This window comes from Hemitrygon akajei, chromosome 10, assembly GCF_048418815.1.
Source record: "Hemitrygon akajei chromosome 10, sHemAka1.3, whole genome shotgun sequence".
In the NCBI taxonomy this organism is placed as follows: domain Eukaryota; kingdom Metazoa; phylum Chordata; class Chondrichthyes; order Myliobatiformes; family Dasyatidae; genus Hemitrygon; species Hemitrygon akajei.
In genome coordinates, this window is record NC_133133.1 from 4,503,468 (window position 1) to 4,530,009 (window position 26,542).

The 26,542-nt window shown below is 40.3% G+C and overlaps 1 protein-coding gene across 9 annotated transcripts in view; it reads right to left on the bottom strand.

Annotated features, from left to right (window-relative positions):
- The window catches only part of atp11c (ATPase phospholipid transporting 11C), a 198,870-nt gene that overhangs the window by 82,279 nt on the left and 90,049 nt on the right, over positions 1-26,542 (bottom strand). For 8 of the 9 annotated variants that reach the window (XM_073057764.1, XM_073057765.1, XM_073057759.1 and 5 more), the window contains exons 8-14: positions 13,842-13,892; positions 13,106-13,170; positions 11,190-11,271; positions 8,969-9,119; positions 6,680-6,877; positions 5,055-5,228; positions 907-1,064 (exon numbers count right to left, since the gene is read on the bottom strand). In XM_073057764.1, the coding sequence (XP_072913865.1) occupies positions 907-1,064; positions 5,055-5,228; positions 6,680-6,877; positions 8,969-9,119; positions 11,190-11,271; positions 13,106-13,170; positions 13,842-13,892 (879 nt within the window). The remainder of the gene's footprint in view (positions 1-906; positions 1,065-5,054; positions 5,229-6,679; positions 6,878-8,968; positions 9,120-11,189; positions 11,272-13,105; positions 13,171-13,841; positions 13,893-26,542) is intronic. The other variant, XM_073057768.1, reaches the window with a different exon arrangement.

Consider the following 26,542-nt stretch of genomic DNA (forward strand, 5'->3'; position numbering starts at 1 on the left):
ACACATGTCAACTGTACTCTTTTCTATAAACACTTCCTGCCCAGCTATGTTCCTTCACATTTTGTGTTGTTTAGACACAGTTCATAATGTTTATGGTGTCAAAATTCAAGAAAAAGTTACAATTCTTTATCAAAGTCAAAATCCCAAAATCTAAATTACAGGAATTAATGGTTTAAAATCAAGACCAGTTCATTTTCATTATATTAAGTCACGGAGTTGTTCTGTACAGAAAAGACCTTTCAGCTCACAATACCCATGCTAACCATTCAGCCCATCTACACTCATCCTATTTGCCTGCATTTAGACTGAATGTTTCTATGCCTTTGTTATTTGTGCGCACACTTTGGTTCCTGATTCTGTTGGGTGTTGTGTTATTAATAGAATAACACTGCTCGCACTGGAATGTGTGCTGACATAAGCAGGCTTCCCCCATACACCCTCAGGTACGTTGGTTGTTAATGCAAATGATGTAGTTTAGTGTTACATTTTGATGCAACACTGAATCTTGATTTTATAAAACCTATTTTGTCAAGTACAAAAACACGCTATGTTGAGAAAGAAAGCACTGCAGAACACTTATAAACATCATACTGTGGAAGTGGTCGTCAGGAAGCACTTTCCAGAATGAAACTTTTGGAAAAGGCAGTTTGCTGGGTTGAGCTCACAACTCAGCCTGCCTTGTAAACAAAAAACCCTGCGCTGTGAGAAGGGCGTGGGGGACCACTCACAGAATCTTTCCTCCAAGACAACCACTTGGAAAAAAAAAGTGGTTGCTGAGGCTCTGGCAGAGTGTGGCACACTAAAAAAAAGATGGAATGGTGAAGCAGGCTCAATGGACTAAATAGCCTAAGTCTGCTCCTATGTTGTATGGTCTTATTCTTTTTGACCCCATGTCTGGATTCTTACCTCTTAGCACCTTGTACTAATGCGACTTCATCGGGAGAAGATGCAGTGTACGTGCACTCGCTCTCTTGCTGTTTTACCAAGCCATCTACTTTGTCCTCCTCTTTTACTTGAACCGTGTGGCATAAACACAACGCACGAAGGAACAGCTCTTCTTTTTCCTGAAAGCACATTAATTGTACCAAAGTGAGATCTCAACTTACACACATAAATTTGGATTCAAGACTCAAGATTGTTTGTCATTTCCAGTACACACATGTAAATGAGAACAAAATAATTGTTACTCTGCAACTGAGGTAGCGGACAAAACACAACAGGATAAAGAACACAATCATTAAATAAAACATATTAAACATAAATAAGATAGCTTTTATATATATATATATATATATGTATAGACGGTATGTCCATAAAGTGACACTATGTACACTTGTTTTAAATGGACGCCCCTCTATCCTGAAGATGTGCCCTCTTGTCATAGACTCCCCACCACGGGAAACATCCTTTCCACATCTGCTCCGTCCAGACCTTCCAACATTCAAAAGGTTTCAATGAGATCCCACCCCCGTCCATCTAAATTCCAGCTAGCACAGACCCAGAGCCAAGCTTTTCTCATGATAACCCTTTCATTCCCAAAATCATCCTTGTGATCCTCTCTGAATCCTTTCCAATGCCAGCACATCTTTTCTTAGATGTGGAGGCTAAAAATGTTCACAATACTCAGGGTGAGGACTCACCAGTGCCTTGTAAAGCCTCAGCATCACATCCCTACTCTTGTATTCTAGACCTCTTGAAATGAATGCTAACATGGCATTTGCCTTCCTCACCATCGACTCTTCCTGCAAGTTAACCTTTACTGTTGTTTTGTACAAGTACTCCCAGATCCCTTTACATCTCATATTTTTTGGATTTTCTCCCCATTTAGAAAATAGTCTGCACATTTATTTCTTCTATCAAAGTACATTACCATGCATCCTGCCTGTTTCCTCAACACTACCGGCCCCTCCACCAATCTTCATATCATCTGCAAACTTGGCAACAAAGCTATCTATTCCATCATCTAAATCATTGATATACAGAATAAAAAGAAGCGGACCCAACACCGACCGTGTTATATCACTAGTTACTGGCAACCAACCAGCAAAGGATCCTTTTATTTCCACTTGCTGACTACCAACCAGTCAATGGTCTAACCATGCTAGTAACTTTCATGTAATATAACGGGCACTTAACTTAGTAAGTGACTTCATGTGTGGCACCTTGTCAAAGGCCTTCTGAAAGCCCAAATATACAACATCCACTGCATCCCCTTTATCTATCCTACTTTTAATCTCCTCAAAGAATTCCAACAGATTTGTCAGGCAAGATTTTCCCTGAATGAAACCATGCTGGCTTTGTCTAATCTTGTCCTGTGTCACCAAGTACATCACAACCTCATCCTTAACAATTGACCCTAACATCTTCCCAACCACTGAGGTCAGGCTAACTTGTCTATAATTTCCTTTCTGCTGCTTCCTCCTTTTGGAAAGAGTAGAGTGACAATTTGCAATTTTCCAGTCCTCTGGCACCATGCCTGAGTCCAATGATTTTTGAAAGGCCTCCACAATTTCTACCTCAACCTCTTTCAGCTTTTTGAGCACCTTCTCCGTTACTGTATTCCTTTCTCTTTGTTTTTGGAATTCATCTATCCGGCACCTTCCTAATTTTCCCCAGAACTCACAACATTGCTGTTCTGTTGACATCCCTGCCAGCTTTTCCTTCCAATTTGCTTTGGTCAACTCCACTCTCATACCACTGCAATTTCTTTTAATCCACTGAAATACTGCTAAGCCAGACTTTAGTTTCTGCCTATCAAATTTCAAGTTGAAATCAATCATATTGTGATTACTGCCTCCTAAGAGTTCTTTTACCTTAAGCTCCTAATCGCCTCCAGTTCATTACATAACACACAATCCAGTATAGTTGATCCCCTAGTAGGCTCAACAATAAACTGCTCTTAAAAGCCATCTCATAGGCATTCAACAAACTCACTCTCGAGATCCATCACCAACCCGATTTTCCCAAAAAACTTGCATGTTAAAATCTCCCATGACTATCATGACATTACACCCTTTTCACACGCGCCTTTTCTATTTCCCATTGTAATCTGCGGTCCACATCCCAGCTACTGTTGGGAGGCCTGTATATAACTGCCATCAGGGTTCTTTGACCCTTGCACTGTCTTAACTCAACTCACAAGGATTCGACATCTTCCGATCCCAAGTCACATCTCTCTATTGATTTGATGCCAGCAGAGCGAAACCTCCTCCTTTGCCTACTTTCCTATCCCTCCGAATACAATATATAACCTTGGACATTCAGCTCACAACTACAACCATCCTTCAGCCATGATTCAGTGATGGCCACAACATCATACCTGGCAATTTGTAAAAGTGCAACAAGTTCATCCACCTTATTTCTTATACTCTGGGCATTGAGATATAACGCTGAGTACTGTATTTACTACCCTTTTTGATTCTGCATCCCTAATGCACTGATACCCACCCTGCTGGCTGCAATTTTGTTCTATCATCTGCCTGCCCTTCCTGACAGTTTGGCTGCACACTATCTTTGCTTTTTACCATCTGTCCTATCCTGAATCCCTTCATTCCTGTTCCCACGCCCCTGCCAAATTTGCTTAAACCCTCCCCAACATCTTTAACAAACGTGTCTGTGAGAATATTGGTTCCCCTTGGGTTCAGGTGCAACCCGTCCCTTTTGTACAGGTCATACCTCACCATGAAGAGATCCCAGTGATCCAAGAATCTGAAGCCCTGCCCCCTTCACCAGCTTCTCAGCTACACATTTATCTGCCAAATCATCCTGTTTCTACCCTCACTGGCATGTGGCACAAGCAACAATCCAGAAATCACAACCCTGGAGGTCCTGCTTCTCAGATTTCTGCCTAGCTCTCTTAAATTCTCTCTTCAGGATCTCTTTTGCTTTTCCTTCCTAAGTCATTGGTACCAACATGTATCAAGACATCTGGCTGCTCCCCTCCCCCTCCAAAATGCAGCTGATGCGATTCAAGACACCTCTGACCTTGGCACCTGGAAGACAACATACCATCCAGGTTTACCGCTCACGTCCACAGAATCTCTTGTCTGTTCCTCTCCTGCTCCACGGACCCGTGCTCAGTGCCAGTAACCTGGTCTCCGTGGCATTCCCCAGGAGGTCATCCTCCACAGCAGTATCCAAAATGGTATACTTATTATTGAGGGGAATGACTACAGGGGTGCTCTTCGCTAACAGCCTGTTCAAATTTCTCCTGACAGTCACCCAGCTACTCGTCTCCTGCGTCATAGAGATAACTACTTCCCTGTAATTCTGATTATCTCCTCACTCTCCTGCACAAGCTGAATTCTGCTCCAACGTCAGTGCCTAAAAGGGACTTGGAAAGATGAACTGCATAGCTTCCAAAGTTCAAAGCTTAAAATTCAAATTATTATCAAAGCACATGTGTTCCAATATATTTTCTTGTGGACATTCACAGCAAATATAAATAAGCAATAAATCTTGAGAGCATGAGTCTTTGAAGTTGAGTTCATAGGATGGAGAAACAATTTAGTGATGGGACGAGTGGAGTGAAGTTATCCCCTCTGGCGCAGGAGCCTGATGGTTGAGGGGTAATAACGGTTCCTGAACTTTAGAGTCTCCATCCCTAAAGCTGGTTGTTGTTATCCTACTGGATAGATATGTGAACAAAAGAAACAATTTGTTGTTAAAGAAACACACAAAAGGCTGGAGGAGCTCAGCAAATCCGGAGGGGAATGAACATTACAATCCAATAAACTAAACCATTGTTATAAAATTGGGGAATTATATTACATAAATAGCAGCTATCATTGGCACAGATGTAGTAAGCTAAATGATAATCCTGAATTTGTTGCTAGACTCACTGCAAAAGCATGGTACTTATACATTATAAGCAGAATAGATTCTTCAGATGCTGGAGATCACAATGAGTCCTGATGAAGGGTCTCAGCACAAAACATCAACTCTATCTCTCTCCATGGTTGCTGCCTGACCTGCTGAGCTCCTCCAGCATATTGTGCGTGTCATACTTACACACTGTCAATTACAACAATATTTAAAACTACAAATACTGTTACCTTTCCAGCCATCCCACAGATGTCACTATGAGGACCGTCAGTTGAAGAAAGGCCATCCACAACAGACACTGCATTTCCTATGAGTTTATACTTGAATCCATCTATACAACATTCAATAAATTCCATGTTGTTTTCTGTCAGTGTTCCTGTTTTATCAGTGAACACATACTGAACCTGTAAGCAGCAAGATGGGAGGTGAACACACTTTCAACTTAGGTGACGGTAGGCAATATGAACTGTTTTGAAGCTGATTATTGTAAAAAGCATTTAATCTACATAAAGGAAAATTAATTCTTACGGAAAGGATTAGCAGCTGAAAAACAATGAAACCTGAGATTAGAAATTAGTAGAAACTAAGTAATTTTAAATGTTAAATCCAAACTTAGAACACAGAACAGTACAAGCCAGTAGTGTAGTGATTAGCACAATGTTATTACAGCTCGGGGTGTCAGAGTTTAAAATTCAATTCTGAAGGCATCTGTAAGGAGTCTGTACATCAGAGGTTCCCAGCCTGGGGTCCACAAACCAGTTGTTTAATGGTAGGGGTCCATGGCATAAAAAAGGTTGGGAACCCCTGCTGTACATCATCTCTGTGGAATGTGTAGGTTTTCTCCGGATGATCTGGTTTCCTCCCACAGTCCAAAGATATACCAGTTAGTAGGTTAACTGGTCATTGTAAGTTATCCTGTGATTGGTCTAGTGTTAAATTGGGGGTTACTGACGCTGCGGCTTGAAGGGCCAGAAGGGCCTATTCCACACAGTATCTCTAAATGAAAAAAATATAAACCCTTTAGTCCGCGATGTGGTGCTGACATTTTAACCTACTCCAAGGTCAATCTAACACTTTCCTCCCACATAGCCCTCCATTTCTCTACTGTCCCTGTACCTATCTAAGAGTCTATTGAAGCCCGTTAACAATGCAAAAAAGCATACTTGACACAAAATAGCCCTGTACAAGAACGTATTTTACAAGGTAATTGTTATTGGAGTTGTTGGGGCATAGAACACAAAAGCATGCCTTTCTGCCCAGCAAGTCTGTTGACCATCAGGCTTCCATTTATTTCAGTCTCATCAGAGCAAATCAAATCAAAGGCAAAAGCAAGACCCTTAACAGTTTAGAGCATATATGTCAAACTCAAGGCCCGCGGGCCAAATCCGGCCCGTGGTGGAATTATCTTTGGCCCGCGAGATAATATCTAATTACTATTAAAGCTGGCCCCAGTAATCGAAGCGCCTATGGCGTATGATATGGCTAATGCTGAGTTTATTCAGGTACCAGGTTTTCAGGGGTTTTAGTGTTTATTCGGCAGGCTTGCTCGGCAGGCTTCTTCATAAGAAACGGAATTTGTAAAGTGAAACACTTTGTAGTTATAGCAGAGACTGAGACACATGAGAGCAGGCTGAAAAAACAGAGGCAACGAAAGCTGCGTTCGCATGCGTCCGACTGATCCGGCCCGCATGAAGCTGCATTTTGCTCAATCCGGCCCGTGACCTAAAATGAGTTTGACACCCCTGGTTTAGAGGGACCTTGGGTCCAAGTTTATAGTTTCTTGAAAGTGGCTACACATCACAAACATTACAATCATATCACAAAGGAACAAACATGAACGTATTCTGATACAGACCTGACCAAGCTCTTCATTGAGATCCGATGTGTTCACCAATGCACCTTCATCCAACTGATCATCATACATGTCTTTATCCCAAGTAATGAAGTAAGACCCCAAAAATTTCTGCATCTCCACAGTAACATACATAGAAACAGGAATGATGAAGTTGAAGAGTACCATGTAGGAGAGGAAGTCAGTGAACATCTTGACAAACTGTTAACAGATCAAACACAGAAGCACATACAGTTTTTATTGCATACACACAAGGGTGCAGTTTCCATACTGATACCTTTAAATACAAAAGCTTTTTATATTGTGTGGTGTGTCAAATAGCTTTTGTTTCTTCAAGAAAATTGCAATAGGGAATATATATTCCGGGTAGGTGAATTAGTCATTGTAAATGGTCCCATGATTAGATTAGGGTTAAATCGGGGTTGTCAGGGGTTGCTGGATGGTGCGGCTCGAAGAGCCAGACAGGACTATTCTCTAAATAAATAAATCATGACCATTGGCTGCTTAATTATGAAGGTATAACACAACTTTGAAATAATTAACTATTCCAGGAAAAAATCCTGGCTAGGAAATCCAATTTATTCATAACTTTAAGGTAAAACTTAAAGTGAAAGCGGACAGCACAGTAGTGCAGTAAACACAAAGTACACTGCAGATGCTGGGGTCAAATCAACACGTACAAACAAGCTGGATGAACTCAGCAGGTCGGGCAGCATCCGTTGAAATGAGCAGTCAACGTTTCGGGCTGAAACCCTTCATCAGGACTGAAGAAGGAGGGGGCAGGGGCCCCATAAAGAAGGTGGGGGGAGGGTGGAAGGTGCCAGGTGAAAAACCAATCAGAGGAAAGATCAAGGGGTGGGGGAGAGGATGGGCAGGAGAGGTGAAGAAGGAATGTAAGGGGAAAGCACTATGGGTAGTAGAAGAAGGCAGAATCATGACAGAGGTGATAGGCAGCTAGAAGAGGAGGCAGAGTGAAAGTGGGATGGGGAGGATGAGGGATCAGAGGAATGGAGGGAAGGTTGGGAGTCGCGGGGAGGATAGGAAGTAGTAGAGGAATAAGACGAGCGGTAGGACCCAGCGGCAGTAAGAGCGGTCCCGGTCTCTCCTTCACATTCCCATTCTACTGTCACGATGAGGCCAAACTCAAGTTGGAGGAGCAACACTTCATATACCGTCTGGGTATGAGTTGGAGTGGGTGGCAACCGGGAGATCCTGTCTGCTGTGGCGGAGAAGACCCATCCACCTCTGACTCTAACCCCGAATGGAACCACGGCCTCCTGGACATGGGCATCAACCCCCGGCATGCCATGGACTCACTCGCTTCTGATTCTGGCGCCCTGCAGGCCACAGGCTCCGACACCCACAGCTCTAGATCCAGCTCAGACCGAGATCCTGACCCTATCCAGACCGGAACCGCTCTTACTGCCGCTGGGTCCTTCCGCTCGTCTTATTCCTCTACTACCCCCTATCCTCCCCGCGACTCCCAACCTTCCCTCCATTCCTCTGATCCCTCATCCTCCCCATCCCACTTTCACTCTGCCTCCTCTTCTAGCTGCCTATCACCTCTGTCATGATTCTGCCTTCTTCTACTACCCATAGTGCTCTCCCCTTACATTCCTTCTTCACCTCTCCTGCCCATCCCCTCCCCCACCCCTTGATCTTTCCTCTGATTGGTTTTTCACCCGGCACCTTCCACCCTCCCCCCACCTTCTTTATGGGGCCCCTGCCCCCTCCATCTTCAGTCCTGATGAAGGGTCTCGGCCCGAAACGTTGACTGCTCATTTCAACGGATGCTGCCCGACCTGCTGAGTTCATCCAGCTTGTTTGTACAGTAGTGCAGTGGTTTGCGTAATGCTATTACACTGCCAAAAACCAGGGTTCAATTGTACTGCTGTCAGTAAGGAATTTGTAATACTCCCACATGGGTTTCCTCCAGGTGCTCCAGTTTCCTCCCACATTCCAAAGACATATGGTTAGAACGTTAATGGGTCACATGGCAGTAATAGGACAGTGCAACCTCTTTGGGTTGGAAGGGCCTGTAACCATGCTGTATCTCTAACTAAAAGTGTTTTGTGGTTTAGAGTTATGTGTCTTGAGTATTTGATATAATTTTAAATTCATGAATATAATTCCACCTCGTGAACTGAAGAATACAGAATCAGTAAGATGGTTAATCACCCTCAACTGCCAAGGTGTAAAAAATTACCTCATAAAAATCATCATGAGTAGGTTTAATACAAATCTTCTACACTTAACTACAAACCAATGCTTTAATTTTACTTATTCCATTACCTTATTTGTATTCCTTTCTTTATTTGTTTTTAAGCTATACCATGGTTCATCGTTTGCAGGGTCATGTTGCCAGACGTACTTCATTGCAGTGCCTATCAAAGATTTACTGATCAATATGCCCAGATAAACAATTAAAAACACGTTAATAGACCTGCAACAAAACAACAAAAAATGGTTAAAGTAACTTCCATTATTGTGCCAGGTATATGTGCAAACACAAAATCTGTGTCTATTGCTATCAGTTATCGTTTCTTCTTCATTTACCTACCCTGGCCTCCCTCTTCTCGTCTGCTGCCCACCACCTCCTCTTCCCTTTCTTCCATGGTCCATTTTCCTCCCCATCAGATTTCTTCTCCAGCCCTTTACTTTACCACCTGTCACCTCCCAGATTCACACTTCATCTCTCCTCCCCTACCCTCCTGGCTTCACCTTCTAGCTTGTGCTCCTTCTCTGCCCCACCTTCTTATTCTGGCATCATCCCCTTGAAGGGCCTGTTTAATTATTCTCTTCCATGGATGCTGCCTGACCTGCTGCATTTCTTCAGCATTTTCTGTGTTGCTCTGGATTTTCAGCATCTGCAGAATCCCTTGTTTGTAGTTTTGATTTCCAATGTTCTCTGCACAGCTACCCAATCTGTTCTGTGGTTCAGCATTTCAACGTTCTGCTCTCCAGAGACTTTATATCCCCAGGTTCACAGCTGTTTTCTTTTGTCCTGCTGCATACCAACTCATCTTTCAGGGTCTTTACCCCAGAAGCATTTCTCTCCTGCATTTCCAAATTTCTCTTACATTTCCTCTTCAATTTTCATTAAAGTGCCAGTCTAAGACATATACATAGACAATAACTTGTAGGTAATTCTCAGCAACATTCTATAAACCTTTTAGTAAAAGGACCAACACAAAAGATCCAGAGCAACACACACAAAATGCTGGACAAACTCAGGAGGTTCAGCAACGTCTACGGAAATGTAACATCAGCAACAGTCAATGTTTCAGTGGAGACACTTCTTCCAGGGGGAGGACTAGTTAGGTGATAAGTAAAGATGTGTGGGAAAGGTAAAGGATTGGAGAAGGAATCTAACAGGAGAGGAGAGTGGAGCATGGTAGAAAGGGAAAGAGGGGCACCAGAGCAAAAGGGGAGGCCAGTGACTGACATGTCGGATGCAGTGGAGGCGCTCGACAAATTAGTACCCCGATTTACGTCATGTCTACTAATGTAGTGAAGGACGCATCCCAACAGATGACCTCAACAGATTCACAAATGAAGCGTTGCCACCCCAGGATAGACCTTTTGAAGCCCTGAACGGAGGTGAGCAACAGGTGTAGCATTCCTGTTGCTTACATAGATAAGTGCCAAGTGGAAGATTAGTGGGGAGGGTCAAATGGACAGGGGAATTACAGAGAGACTTATCCCTATGAAAAGTGGAACGTGGAGAGAGGTAAAGGTGTGTTTGGTGGGAGGATCCCATTGAAGATGGTAGTAGGTGTTGAGAATGATGTGTTGAATATGAAGACTCATAAGGTGAGGACAAGAGGAACTGTTGTCCTTGCCAGTGTTGTCCTCATTGTTAAGGCGGCAGGAAAATGGGATGATCGTGAATGAACAGGAAATGGCGGAGATGCAGGTGAGGGCAGCATCAATGGTGGAGCAAGGGAAATCCCGTTCTTCGAAGGAAGAGGATATCTTTGATGTTCTCATTAAAATTACTGCACAATAATTTTCAAAATGTGATATAAATTGATGTTGCAGCTTTGTACATCTTTTAATTTCCAATGACAGGTAATTTTACTGTGTTTCCAAAATAACTACCAAATTCATTTGTACTGATATGTACAACTGGTTATAAATGCTCAGTTAGAATACAGGTAACCTCCATGTTACGGGGGGGTTTGGAGGGCATTGCCTGAAAACTGTCTGTATTGTGATTTGCTCTACAGTGAGGCTGTATCATCCCCATATGCCAATAAAGGAAAACTTAACATAAAAATTGACACACAAATTCTGTCAAAAATTTTTGGTAGTAATTTGTGAACTCTCCAAAGTGGAGTGTCCATGCTGTAATGGCAGCAGTTCGGAGATCACCTGCACGTGCTAAATCTAAATCTCCAATTTCACTCAGGTTTAGCACAAATTTGTTAACCTTTTCACCCAAAATTGTTAAGAATAAGAACTACAAAATTCCACAAAAAATATTTATAAATTGGAATGATAGAACAATTACTTCTCCACCACTGATCGTTTCTGCGATTTTCCTTGGTAGTTCAATGCCATTTTGGTTTCCATCCCAGTATATATAGACACACCTGCAATCCACATAACAGTGTTAACTATTCAGCACACACAAGCACAAACATTTACAATTTGAAAAGTGGCTTTATTTCATCTTGGTGTATGCAAGCTTTACACAATGATCATAAAATAGCCTCAATATGAAGTGCCTCATTTTTTAAAATTGTATACAATTTGCATATACAGTGTCTATAAAAAGTATTTGCCGCTGCCACCCCCCCCCCCCCCAAAGTTCTCATGTTTTATTGTTTTATAACACTGAATCACAGTGGATTTAATTTGGCTTTTTTTGACACTGATCAACAGAAAAAGACTCTTTCATGTCAAAGTGAAAACAGTTCTCTATGAAGTGATCTAAATTAATTACAAATATAAAAGACAAAATAATTGATTGCATGTACTCACCCCCTGCAAGTTAGTATTTAGTAGATGCACCCTTGGCAGCAATTACAGCCTTGAGTCTGTGTGGATAGGTGTCTATCAGCTTTGCACATTTGGACATGCAATTTGTCTCTATTCTTCTTTACAAAACTGTTCAAGCTTTGTCAGCCTGCATGGGGATTGTGAGTGAACAGCCCTTTTCAAGTCCAGCCACAAATTCTCAGCTGGATTGAGGTCTGAACTTTGACATGGCCACTCCAGGATATTAACTTTGTTGTTTCTAAGCCACTTCTGTGTCGCTTAGGCTTTATGCTTGGGGTCATTGTCTTGTTGAAAAACACGTCTTCTCCCAAGTCACAGTTTTCTTGCAGACTACTCAGGATTTCCCTGTATTTTTGCTGCATTCATTCTACCCTCTACCTTCATAAGCCTTCCAGGGCCTGCTGCAGTGAAGCATCCTCACAGCATGAGCAGCCACCATCATGCTTCACCATAGGGGTTGTGTGTTTTTGATGATGTGTGGTGTTTGGCTTATGCCAAACAGTGTTTAGTCTGATGGCCAAAAAGTTCAATTTTGGTTTCATCAGACCATAGAACCTTCTTCCAGCTGAGTTTCCCACAAGCCTTCTGGCAAACTCTAGCTGAGATTCCATGAGAGTTTTTTATTCCGACAGTGGCTTTTTTTTGCCACTCTCCCATAAAGCTGTGACTGGTGAAGCACCCGGGCAACAGTTGCTGTATACAGTCTCTCCTATCTCAGCCATCTCATTAATTCCTCTAGAGTTGCCACTGATCTCTTGCTGGCCTCCCCCACAAGTCCCCTTATTGCACAGTCACTCAGTTTTTGAGGATGGCCTGCTCTAGGCAGATTTTCAGCTGTGCCATATTAATTTCATTTCTTGATGATTGATTTAGCTGTACTCTAAGGGATATTCAGTGACTTTGAAATTTTCTTGTATTCATCTCCTGACTTGTGCTTTTTAAATAACAATTTTGCAGAGTTGCTTGGAGTGTTCTTTTGCCTTCATGATGTAGTTTTTGCCAGGATACTGACTCACCAGCAGTTGGACCTTCCAGATACAAGTGTATTTTTACTACAGTCAATTGAAACACCTTGACTGTACACTAGTGATCTCCATTTAACTCATTTTGTGACCTCTAAAACCAATTGGCTGCACCAATGATGATTATTAAAGGGGGTGAATACTTATGCAATCAATTACTTTGTGTTTTATATTTGGAATTAATTTAGAACACTTTATAAAGATCTGTTTTCACTTTGACACGAAAGAGTATTTTTCTGTTGATCAGTGTCAAACAGTCAAATTAAATCCACTGTGCTTCAATGTTGTAAAATAAAATATTTTATTTTATTGGGGGTAGTTGAATATTTTTTTAAAGGCACTGTAATTCTCTCCAGTGCTTCACACAATTACATTATTTCCTTAATAAGACATGCAAATTTACCATATATTTTGTCAGTGTTCTTCAAGGTGGCTCCCCTGAGTAATAGGTTCTCTGGACCTAATGATCTAAGATAAATAGACAAGCCTCAGTTTCAGATTTAAGGAAGACGACAAAATGAACAAACAGCTAGAACATTATTTGATCCGAATAAGAAATAAACTGCGGAAAGAGCCTCTGTATGTTAATCTGAAAACAATGTCTTCAACCAACCAATTTACTCAGTGTCAGCAGACATTTTAAACGAGTAGCAGTTGTAAAAGAACACAAACAAAACAAAACCAATGGATCCCACAGGACAAAGGATGTGTGTTTTTGACGATGGATTTAACTAGATGTTTTTTTTGTAAGCAGACAAAATTTATCTGCACAAAAACTTCCAAATTAATATCAAAACCAAAGGATCCCACCAGGCAAAGTATCTGTGATTTTGATGGGAAATTTAGTTAGATGAACTGTGGTCAGCAAACAAAATCTACCCGCACGAGAAATTTTTAATGTTGAACTGCATTAACATTAGTCAAGGAAAGTTCTTTAGATTGCACCATAAAAATTTCAAAGCTAACATTTGAAAAATGAGAATTGCCGAATTATTTGTTTAGATCAAGATTGTGTGCAACTTTTTATTTTTAAACGTAAGGCAATGCATTCATCCTGGCAACCTGGAAGATTTTATTTGATACAGTTTTAAGTGTACAAGTATATAGTAACCATTCACATATTTACATAGAATATTTACCTTGCCACTGGCTCTTGTTTATCACTAAAAACGTGAATTCGTCCAACAAACCTGTAATCAAATTTTATATTAGATTTTAACCCAAGAATTTGATTAATCAAACAAAAGCTAATTACCTCTCCCTGTGAGTAAAGGCAGATGATTTCCTGCATCAGTGACTGAGTCAGTCATTGAATTGACCTCATCTCTAGTTCCTAGAGTTTGCAATGTACAATTAGCAAGAGCAAAAGTAGTTAGTGGTCAGCCACCAATTTCACTGAACTGCAATTTTTTCACAAGTGTTGCTGCCTCAGAATTTTTTTTGTTTATGATAGACCGCTTGAAGCTGAACACATATATAATTTCAGGCTACTTGTATCACATAGGAATTTAGAGAAACAAAGAATTAACTTTTATTGAATATAATGTGTTTAATTACAAAGTGGTGCTGACACTTTGCAATAGTTCAACAGCTAAAAATGTTGTTGATGATTTTTATTTGTACTGTGTCTGAGGCTTCTCGTTTAAGTGTCCAACAATAATCAGCCCGCATCGATGGATTCCAGTTGCCCTGATACCACTTCTCCATGACTGCAAAGTCCAGTTGAAACCTTGCACCATGCTCATCACCGACAGTGGCAAAATTTGCAAGGAAGAAGTCTAAATGGGAATGCAAAAAATGAATCCTTTGGGACATGTTGCACTTCACACTTTTGTTTTTTTTATGCAAAGTGTGGTGAGTTCATGGAATGGGCTGCCGGCGACGGTGGTGGAGGTGGATACAATAGGGTCTTTTAAGAGGCTCTTGGACAGGTACATGGAGCTTAGAAAAATAGAGGGCTATGGGTAACCCTAGGTAATTTCTAAGGTAAGTACATGTTCGGCACAGCATGTGGGCTGAAGGGCCTGTATTGTGCTGTAGGTTTTGTATGTTTAGTTAAATAGAAATTTTTCATAAGTTTTTAACTATTTTCATGAAAATTTGGCTAACTGAAGCAACTACTTAAGTGGGCCAAAATGTACGGGTCCCGATGTGCCCCAATTAACCAGAACCCACAAGTGCTAATTTTCTTTAAAAGTGGAAAGATTGCAGGTTCAAATAAAATAACACTTTGAGCAATATTGAGGGAAAGCTGACTGCTATGCTTTAGACATTGGCTGAACTGCAGGTGCAAGATTTCATGACATGAAGCTCTAGCATCTTAGCCAGTATTTGTCCAAAGATCAATACTATCAAAAATATTTATTCATTCGTTTAACATTTACAAAGAGCTTGTCATGGCCAAATTCACTGCTACATTTAACTAAAAAGCAACAAAGCATAAACTATAAAAATAGCGCAAAACCTAAAAGCAATTTTGGCTGTCAAGAATGTCATGGAAATTATGTAATCGCATAAACAGACACTAGTTTAGGATTTCCGTTCACTTTCACAGCAGTGAAAGCATGACTTTATAAACTTGCTTTTTTTCTTCCAATCACGTAACTGAGAAGAATGAATAGACCATTACTCCATTTCCCTACCCAGTGAAGGGTTCATTACTCAAAGTGACCATGGGTTTCATCCGGGTGCTCCGTCTTCCTCCCACAGTCCAAACATGTACAGGTTAGGGTTAGTAAGGTATGGACATGCTAAGTTGACACTGGAAGCATGGCAACTCATGCAGCTTGTTCCGAACAATCTCAAACTGTGTTGGTTGTTGACACAAATAATAGTTCACAGTATGTTTTGAGGTACATGTGACAAATAAAGCTAACCTTTATCTTTATGAATTTAAATATGTCCCACAATGAATTGAAGTTACATGCACTGTAGCTGAGAAGAAAAATTATTTTTTCAAAAAATGAATGAACAACATTGTACATCTAAATGAAAACCAGAAAATGCTGGAAATGCTCAGTGTGTTAGCAGCCTCTGTGGAAAGACAAACAGGTCACTGATCCTTTGCAGAAACAGTGTCTGATTTTCTCTCTCTAAATGTAATCCATAACATTGACTGCAGTTAATAAACACCACTGGAATGTGTAGTTTTTCAGTTCCTCACATTATAAAACAGTGGATTCCCGTTAAATGGAGCAGCAGCTTATTTGGGACAACTCTTAAAGAATAAAAACTAATCAAGAAAAGAGCCAGGATTTCCTTTGTTTATTTGGAACACTATCTTGGACTGGAGACTTCTGCCAAACAATTTCTAACTAGTGTCAGGCACCTATACTTGTGTGGCCATCATACACTACACTGTGCTTAGAGCAAAAGTTTCTAGCCATTTATCCATTTGGGCAGGTGGACGCCAATTCAAAAAGCAGCGATTTTTGATACATTTGTGTTTTATTTTGACTTTAGAATATTTAAGATCCTTGCCAAGATGCTACCATTAGCCAAAACATTACCCTGTCTGCACTGAATTTGTTCATTTACACTCAAAAGGACAGAGCAGCATACAATAGTACATTGATGAACTATTAGGAACTAATACAGTTTTACAATACCGTAGTAGTATTTATAGTGTTCTAATTTGTTCTGTATTTCATTTAAATACATAATTTGTTACTCATTTAAACAGTAGTTTAACTCTTTTATAACTTTTAAACTATTTCCATGAAACTTCAGCTAATTGAAACAGTCACTTAATTGGGCCAAAATGTACTGGTCCCAATGTGTTCCAATTAATCAAAATCCACTGTACAGGACTTCTCCAGATGCTCTGGAGGGACATGTATCAAGGTATCAGCTCACATAACAAATCCTAGATTTAACAGACAACCAGAGAAAGTATTTGATTCCTGCCAACCACTCCGCTCATGTACAGTTAAACGGGTGGCACATTTAATCAACAGCTGCTTCATGGTTCTGGTGACCTTGGTTCCTTTCTAGCCTCTGATGCTGTGTGCCTGTTTCAGAAGGCTTGAAAATTGCAAATGTCACTCCACTCTTCAAGAACGGAGAGAGACAGAAGAAAGGAAACTATAGGCCAGTTAGTCTGACTTCAGAAGATGTTGGAGTTGATTATTAAGGATGAGGTCTCAGCGTACTTGGAGGCACATGATAAAATAAGCCATAGCCAGCATAGTTTCCTCAAGGGAAAATCTTGCCTAAAATATCTGTTGGAATTCTTTGAAGAAATAACAAGCAGGATAGACAAAGGAGAATTGGTTGATGTTGTGTACTTTGATTTTCAGAGGCCTTTAACAAGGTGCCACACGAGGCTGCTTAACAAACTACAAGCTCATGGTATTACAAGAAAGATTCTAGCATGGATAAAACAGTGGTTGATTGGCAGGAGGCAAAGAGTGGGAATAAAGGGAGCCTTTTCTAGTTGGCTGTCGGTGACTAGTAGTGTTCCACAAGGGTCAGTGTTGGGACATATTTCTTTTATATTATATGTCAATGATTTGCATGATGGAATTGTTGGCTTTATTGCAAAGTTTGCAGATAATATGAAGGTAGGTGGAAGGGCAGGTAGTTCAGAAAATGCAGAAAGGCTACAGAAGGACTTAGACAGTTTGGGAGAATGGGAAAGAAATGGCTAATTGGCATCTGCGTCGGGAAGTGTACGGTCATGCACTTTGGTAGAAGAAATGAAAGGGTTGATTATTTTCTAAATGAAGAGGCTTACGAATATGATTCCAGGATTGAATGGTTTGTCATATGAAGAGCATTTAATGGTTCTGGGCCTTTTAGAATGGAGATGAGGAGGAATTTCTTCAGCCAGAGAGTGAGGTATCTATAGAATTCTTTGCCACATGCAGCTGTGGAGGTCAAGTCTTTATGTACATTTAAGAGAGAGGTTGATAAGATTCTTGATTGGTCGAGGCATGAAAGGATACGGGAAGAAGCCAGGAGATTGGGGCTGAGAGGAAAATTGGATCAGCCATGATGAAATGGCAGCACTGAGTTGATGAGCCCAATGGCCTACCTCTATTCCGACATCTTATGGTCTTTCTGAGAGCGTATGCAATTCCCTTGGGTGCTCTACTTTCCTCCCACATCTTGAAGACATGCAAGTTGTTAGGTTAATTGGTCACTAAATTACGCCACTGAGAAGGGAAAAGGGTGGGCACGTCTGGAAAGTTTCTTGGCTCAAATTATCGAAATTCAGATGTTCTAAGTAAATATATTACAAAGTACACATATGTCACCTTATCTTGGTGGGCTTTTACAGTAGAACAGAAATACAAAAGAATCATACAAATCATTGTGCAAAAGAAAATTATTTTAAATAACATCATTTTGTTGAAATGGTGGATTTTGATAAATGCCTGTGTCATTTAGACTGAAAATTAGAGGGAGATAACTAATAAACAGCAGATATTCTACTGCATTAGACTCTAGCCTGGTGCATCTGCAATTGCAAGTCAAATTAAGCAGGCCTGTGTGGTCAATCAATACAATAGGCAGAAGCCAGTGTTTGTCTGGGGTTAAGAACAAATATTAATTTGCTATTCATGGCAAGAAAATCACATTGTACAATATAAAGAGCACTCTAACACAATTCTTGATTATGCGCCATAAAAAACGTATTAGAATTAAGTGAATAACATTAATTTAATTGACATTCCCAGAGAAAATAAAAACTAATAGGGCCAGAAGTGCATTAAAAATGCAGGGAGCTGTCTTCAGAATTAGGTTAGTAAGGTTGTTAAAGGAGATGACTTGCATGCACTACAATCAGAATTAGGTGTTATTATCGCCAGCATGATGTGAAATTTGTTAACTTAGCAGCAGCAGTTCAATGCAATATAATCTAGCAGAGAGAGAAAAAATAATTATAAATAAAACATATTAATAAATAAACAAGTAGATCAATTACTTATATTGCATAGATTTTTAAAAATGTGCAAAAACAGAAATACTGTTCATAGCGTCCAAAGCTTCAAACTCCATTTAAGAATCGGATGGCAGAGGGAAAGAAGCTGTTCTTGAATCGCTGAGTGTGTGCCTTTAGGCTTCTGTATCTCCTACCTGATAGTAACAGTGAGAAAAGGGTACGCCCTGGGTGCTGGAGGTCCTTTATAACAGACGCTGCCTTTCTGAGATACCGCTTCCTAAAAATGTCCTGGGTACTTTGTAGGCTAGTGCCCAAGATGGAGCTGACATACACTAACAGCAACCCAGTTAGTCCAATTTTTCAGTTTTCTCCTGCAACTATGTCATTTTCTCAGCTTTCCACACACCTCTCCTTTGAAAGTGATGATTTAATCTGCTTTCACCACCTTTTTGGGATGTGTTTTCCAGATCATGACTGCTCACCTAGTGATAACTTGTGGATGGCATGCATCATTCTGTGTCAATCACTATGCTAGTGGCCCTTGATCTTCCTAATATTATGGACAAGCTTCTCCTTTTCTTTAATTGTCAAATCAGACTTTGATCATTTAAAGGACTTATCAAATCCCCTCTCAGCTCTCCCTGATATATTGAAAGTGATGCCAAGTTATCCAGCTTGTCTGTAAGAAAAATATAGTTTTATTTGTCACATGTCAATGTCATGATAATCGTTGGGGATTTTAATATGAAGGTGGATTGAGAAAACCAGGCCAGTACTGGGCCTCGAGAGAGAATTTGTAGAATGTCTAAGGGATGGCTTTTTAGAACAGCTTGTTGTTGAACCCACTGGGGGATAGGCTGTGCTGGATTGGGTGTTGTGCAATGATCCAGAGGTGATAAGAGAGCTTAAGGTTAAGGAACCCTTGGGGTATTGTGATCACAATATGATCATGTTCACTTAGAAATTTGAGAAGGAGAAACTAAATTCCAATGTGTCGGTATTTCAGTGGAATAAAGGAAATTACAATGGCATGAGAGAAGAACTGGTCAAGGTTGATTGGAGAGAGAAACCGGAGGGGGTGAAGTACAGGGAAACATTGTTCTTGTAATTGTATAGCATCCAGAATAGTCCACATCAGAAATATTACAATGTAATTATTATCTCCACATACTAGAGCTTGTTTTATACAGTACAAGTAAAATAATATGCAAATTCCATTTTGACTCCCTTTGAAAGGTTCTGAAAAATAGTCTGTATTCAAAGGAATTTATTAGAAATGATTTTATTGAAACAAGAAATTCTGATGACTTGATCAAGTAATATTGAGGCACCATTTCTTAAGGCTAAAGTGTACTCTGGTCATCTGTAATACAGAACTAAGATGACAAAAAAATTCTTTACTTGGAGGTGAGATAGGAAGCAGCCAACAGGGTGTAAACTTTTAGAATTCTTTACTCATTGACATTCAGTTATTGAATATATTCAAGATGGTTGAGGTTGGATTGGAGAAATCATGAAGGAAAATATACTTGCCATAAGAATTAGGCGTAATCTTACTCAAGTGTGGAGCAGGCTTAGGGTCTGATGCCCAAATACGCTCTTGTGCTATTCAGCAGCTTGCTAAGTCAATATTCAACATGATCGATATGTCACAGGTACAGGACGTCTCAAAGAGATCTTTTGGCACTTTGGCCTTCATAAATCAGAGTACTGACTACAGTAGTTGCGAAGTTATGGTAAAGTTGGTGAGGCCAAATTTGGAGTACAGGCGTCCCCTGCTTTACGCCACTTCGCTTTTACAAAAGACCTACATTAGTAACCTGTTTTCGCATTACAAAGAGGATTTCAGCTTTTACGAAAATTTTTCCCATATAAATTAATGGTTCTTCGCTTTATGCCATTTCGGCTTATGAAAGGTTTCATAGGAACACTCTATTTTTGAAAAGGGGGGGGGGGAAGAGACACCTGTATTGTACGCAATGCTAGTCAACCGCCAACAGGAAAGTTATGAATATAATTGGAAGAGAAAATTTACAAAGATGTTGCTGGGATTGAGTTATAGGAAAAAAGTTGAATAGGTTAGGACTGTATTCCCTGTAGTGTAGGAGATTAAGCAGAGATTTGATAGAGATATACAAAATTATGAGGCATATAGATAGGGTAAATGCAGGTTTTTTCCATTGAGGTTTGTTGGGACCACAACTAGAGGCTATAGAGTTGGGGTGAAATGTGAAATATTCAAGGAAAATGAGAGGCAACTTCACTCAAACTGTGGTGATAATGTGGAACAAGCTGCTGCAAAAGTGGTCGATTTTAACATTTAAAGAGAAGTTTGGCTAGGTTCACGGATGGGAGGGGTTATAGAGTCTGGGTGCAGGTTGAAGGAATTAGGCAGAGTAACAACCTGGCACAGGTTTGTCATCAGTGGTCATGTAACCATGATTCTAATATGCACCAACTGCTAATACAACTATCTACCACCTGCTCCCATGGCTTCACATGACCCTGATCATCGGGGGGCTGGGGGCAAATCAGGTACTACCCTTGTCCAAGGGTGATCTACAGGCCAGCAGAAGAAAGGATTGTCTTACACCTCCTTTGTTAGAGAAGTATCTCCACCCCGCCACCCGGAGATTGATCTCAGAGTAGGGAAAAAGAATGGCAGACACCATGGGCCTAGGGCCTGTATTGTGCTGTAGTGTTCTATGTTCTATCTTAGAGGATCCTCCATAAAAGCAAAATTAAAAATTAAATACAAATCACAGTGAAGAGCTTCTGGTAATTAAACTCTGGCAGAGTAAAATTATTAAAAGGGTGGTTAACCACCAACCAACAAAGTAAAGCAGCTCTCAAAGAGGAAAGTAAAAGATAACTGTAGAGAGGGAAGAGGTGCGTTGCACTAGTAGACATTTTCCCCTTGCTGAGAATTGGTGTGGTCTCTATTCATAAACTTAAATTGAAGTTGAAGTTTAAGGTTAATTATCATTCAATCATAAATGAATACAGCCAAACGAAAGAGTGTTCCTCTGAGGCTTTTTTGTAGTATTGGATAATAGAATATGTAAATAATTTAGCAGGTCACTAACACATATATTATCAGCAATCACACAGTTAAAGTTGCATTAGGCTAAAATAAAAAGCTTTTATTGCTGTTGACAGCGGCTCCCTTTCAGGAGCACTTTAATCTTTTAATTACATTGTACTGATGGATACATTTCTAAAGAACTTCTCTGTAAAGATATCTTGAGGCAGTGAATAGGCACGATATAAATAAAATCATGCTTGATGTTCAACTACTCACTTCATACAATTTTCTGTTAAAGTTGTGTGGGAGGGAGCAGAGGTGCGGCAGGCACACTGGAGTTCATGCTGAGTTGGGGCTGGCCCCTTCTCTCAGTGCTGCTCGGTGGAAGACAAGTTGGATTGTGTTTGTTGGCACAAGCACATGATGATCAGACTGCTTTGGGCCTGCTCTTGCCGACACCATCTTGCTCCATCAATTAGCATAACATGACATTCAGAGACTTGAGCTTTTTCTTGTGTTTACTGCTAACTTATAAGTGCTCTAAGTGTCTTGTGGCATGTGTGACCGTTGGTAATGTCTTTTCTACCTTGACCCCAGAGGAACACGATCTTGTTTGGCTGTATTCATGGATAATCATGTATGGTTGAACTATAATTAAACCTGAAATTATATCAGAATTTGTGATATGAGTTATTATTATCAAGATTTATGGTTCAATAATTTTTATGATGGGTGCTAAGTAAATAAAATTCAGCAAGTATAGTAACAAAGCTAAAGTACCCTCGGTGGCCACTTTATTAGATATACCTGCTTGCTAATGAAATAACTAATCAACCAATCGTGTGGCAGCAACTTAATGGATAGAAAAATGCAGTTATGCTCATGGGGGTTGAGTTATTGTCAGCCAAAGATCAGAATGAGAGAGAAATGAGATCCAAGTGCAAAAAGGAACCCCTGAACGCACATGTTGAACCTTGAAGTGGATGGGCTGGAGCAGCAGAAGACCATGAACATGCATTCAGTGGCCACTTTATTTGGTACAGGAGGAAATAATAAAGTGCCGAGGATATTTTAGTCACATAATTTGGCATTTTACTGTAAATTTACTTGATGCCTTATACTATCAATATCTGACACAATTTTAAGCAGACTGTGTCTAATTTTCTTACAGGAAAAAGCAGCCATGTTCATAATAACAGAAATGATAAAACTTCACTGGAGCTATGGCTGGCCATCAAAATTCCTCCGAAGAAGGTTATGATTTTTCATTAAGTGACTGTAATCTGCAATGACATGCAGACAATTACTGATGTCATCAGCTTCTGAAGCTTCATACTTTTTACCACTGATTTCACTAACTTTAGGAGAATCTACCTGTTAGGAGCTTTAACATGTTTATAGCCAGATTCTGACTCCAAATCATTTCCAATGTTTTGATGCTTTATTTCCACTTTAGTAACAACTACTTTTGCCCTGCCTCACCCCACCTGCTGCTGAAGCACCCCCATCTACAAAATTAACTTCTTTCATGCTTTCTTAGTCAGTCTAGAAACTAGAACCATCCACTACTTTGTTAGCCATATCCCAAGCTATACCATCACCTTTCTCAGCCATCACCAGTGTTTGTAACAATGGCTCAGGTACACCAATTCCTTAATTCTTAGTTATTACATTCATCCATAGTCTTTCATGCATGTCAGGGCTTTCAAGGTTATAATCAGATAAAGTTTTCTTTCTTTCAACTATGGCCTCCTGTATAATAGACACCATATTGGGGAGTCTGCTTTTGGAGTTCAATCCAGCATCCTCTGTAAGGAGTTGTACATCTTCCCCGTGGAATGTTTGGGCTTCCTCCAGGTGCCCGTTTCCTCACAAAGTCCAAAGGTGTACTAGTTAGTAGGTCATTGTAAATTGTCCCATGATTAGGCTAGGGTTAAATTGGTGGACTACTGGCAGTGCAGCTGAAAGGCCAGAAGAGCTTATTCTTCACCGTGTCTCTAAATACAAAGAAAATAAGGAATCCTTCAATATCTTCCCCTCACCATTCCTATCAGAGCCGTTGAACCATTTCAGCTCCAGGTTGTGAACTCTTTTCCAAGAGCTACTTTGATTTTATAATCCTGATTATACAGATGTCCAAATGCCATCTTAGTTCAGATGCTGGAGGAACTGAGCAGATTAGGCATCATTTATGGAAGGAACCAGATAGGCGATATGTCAGGCTGAGACTTTTCACGGGGGTGGGAAGTGCTTTGAGCTGTTTTCTTACCCAAGACCAACTATATAAAAGCAAGTTGGTGCAAATGAGAAGTGTCTTGTCCCAAGACCAGTTCATTTTCTAAACCTAATTCCACAGTTCATGGGATGACAAAATATACAACAATTTACTATATGTAGCCAAAGGGTTACTTATTGCATTATAAATTACTTTTATTGGCATTACCTCATGAGATTAACTGAACAGCATTGTACAGTATTTCTATAGTTTACAAAACTGTATTTGCTAATCTAACAACAATTCCTTAGTTCTTTGATTTCCCACTGTTACTTCTTCTTCACATTTGGATCAACTTTATTCACCATTTTCATGTATTAGGAATTTGCTGTGGTGCTTTGGTGCAACATTCAACAAAGAACAATATTCAACAATGATAAAGTATTACAGAATATAAAATAATACTGTAAGAGGTTAAAGGACAGATATGAAATAAAATGTGCATAAATACATAAATATCAGCATGTATTTACAATGTAAACAGCATTATAAAAAGTGGTTCAAAGTTTACAGTGCGATGCAGACAGGGGTAATAGATAGAAGGGATAGGTGAGACAACTACAATGGCTGATCAGATTAACTGCTTTGAGGAAGAAACATTTAAGAGGGTGTGAACTTTTTGTTTTAACAGCCCTCTAGCACTTTCCAAAAGGGAACTTTCCGACAATGCAGCTTGCAGGGTGGATAGTGTCTACGAAGAATTTTTCGGTCCACTTCTTTGTCACAGTCAAATACAAATCCTGCTTTGAAGGTAGCCTACAGCCAATAGTCTAGCATTCTTTAGGTTGGTGGAAACAGTACATCAGATTTCTACTACTTCGCATGGAGAAGGGTCTTCTGATTCTGCTGCTGTGTAACTGCCTTCTTGACTTTCCTCTCAAGAAGGATCAAACACATATATATACCCCATCTGAATGCCCCTGCCATCTTCTTCCAGCACCCTACAGTTCCCAACTCATGAATACACTCTCATCTTGCATTGGTTAATTTTCATCTTTTATTGTTGCTCTTTCACATATTTCTATTAGGGTGGCAGGGTTGAAATACAGCTCTAGCAAAGGAAGTGTAAGGCGCTCCTTCCTTCCACGAGCCTGCAGGTCACTCATGGGCAAGGTATAGCACCTACTTAGCCACCCCCCTCCCCCCAATCAGGGTCACGTGAAGCCACAGGAGCAGGTGGTGGATGGTCATATGAACCACTGGTGCATATCACAAGTCCTGGTTATGCGACCACTGACACCAGGCAGATAGTCTCTGACGAGTACTGTTAATGGCTGGGGTCACCCATCTTGTAAAGACACTACCCAGAAGAAGGCAATGGCAAACCACATCTGTAGAAACAATCATGGTCGCAGATAGACAGCACATACAACACGGCACATAACGAATGAACGATACGACTGCTTGCTTTATTATAATAGTGCTAGTAACATTATACTGCCTTACATTAACATGCATCTCGTGTTTTATGTCGAACTCTCAAACTTCTGGCCATTATTTTGTGACTCTATGTGCTGATTCGTAACTGTATGCACTATGTGTGACTACAGCTGGCCCTCCTTATCTGCGGGGGATTGGTTCCAGGACCCTCCACGGTTACCAAAAAATGCAGGTGCTCAGGTTGGTGGACTTTAGGACCCGGTGGAGCTCCGGAGATTATTTAACCTGTCTCAGTGTAGTGGACTTTAGGACCTGGCAGAGCACCAGAGCTTATTTAACCTGTCTCAGTGCGGTGGACTTTAGGACCCGGCGGAGCTCAGGACCTGCCACCTGCAGTGTTTCTGTTCCGGAAAATGATCACAACTGAAAATAAAGTGGGAATAATAAAGCGATTGGAAAGAGGTGAAACACCATCGGTCATTGGAAAAGCAAAAGTCGGGATAAAGTGAGAATAATGGAGCATGTGAAGGCCCTGCCCCGATGAAAGCTACAATTATTACTAAGCAACGCAGTGGTTTAATTATTGAAATACATACGCTTCTTAAGTGTTTTATATGCATAGAAAGGTAAAATATATACTATATACTAAGACAAATGTTTGACGAACTGATGCTAAATAATACCAGATGTACTTGTTCTGACTTACAGAACTTCCGGTTTCTTTTTCGATTCCCGATCCACGGTAACCTATGCACATTCTCCAGTATACCTTAAATCATCACTAGATTACTTATAATACCTAATACAATATAAATGCTATGTAAATAGTTGTTATACTGCATTGTTTAGGGAATAATGACAAGAAATAAAGTCTGTACATGCTCAAACAACAAGTGCTGGAGAGAGAACTTCCGGGTTTTCCTGATCCGTGGTTGGTTGAATCCGCGCATGTGGAACCTGCGGATAAGGAGGGCCAACTGTATATGTACTGTGTTTTGCACTTGGCTGCAGAGGAATAATGTTTCTTTTATCTGTCTATACATGTATAGCTGAATGACAATAAACTTGTCTGTAAATCATACTCAAATCTAAGTCACTCATTTTACCCATCAAATGTTTTTAGTTTCATCCTTAAGGAATACAAGTAAAACAAAAGCATCTCAACCTCTGACAAATAAACTCTATCAATTATAACTGACATTTCAGTGACAAACTTTGGCATCCTCTTCAGGGATGATGCCTAAGCACATTTAGTCCAGTGGTATTTATACCC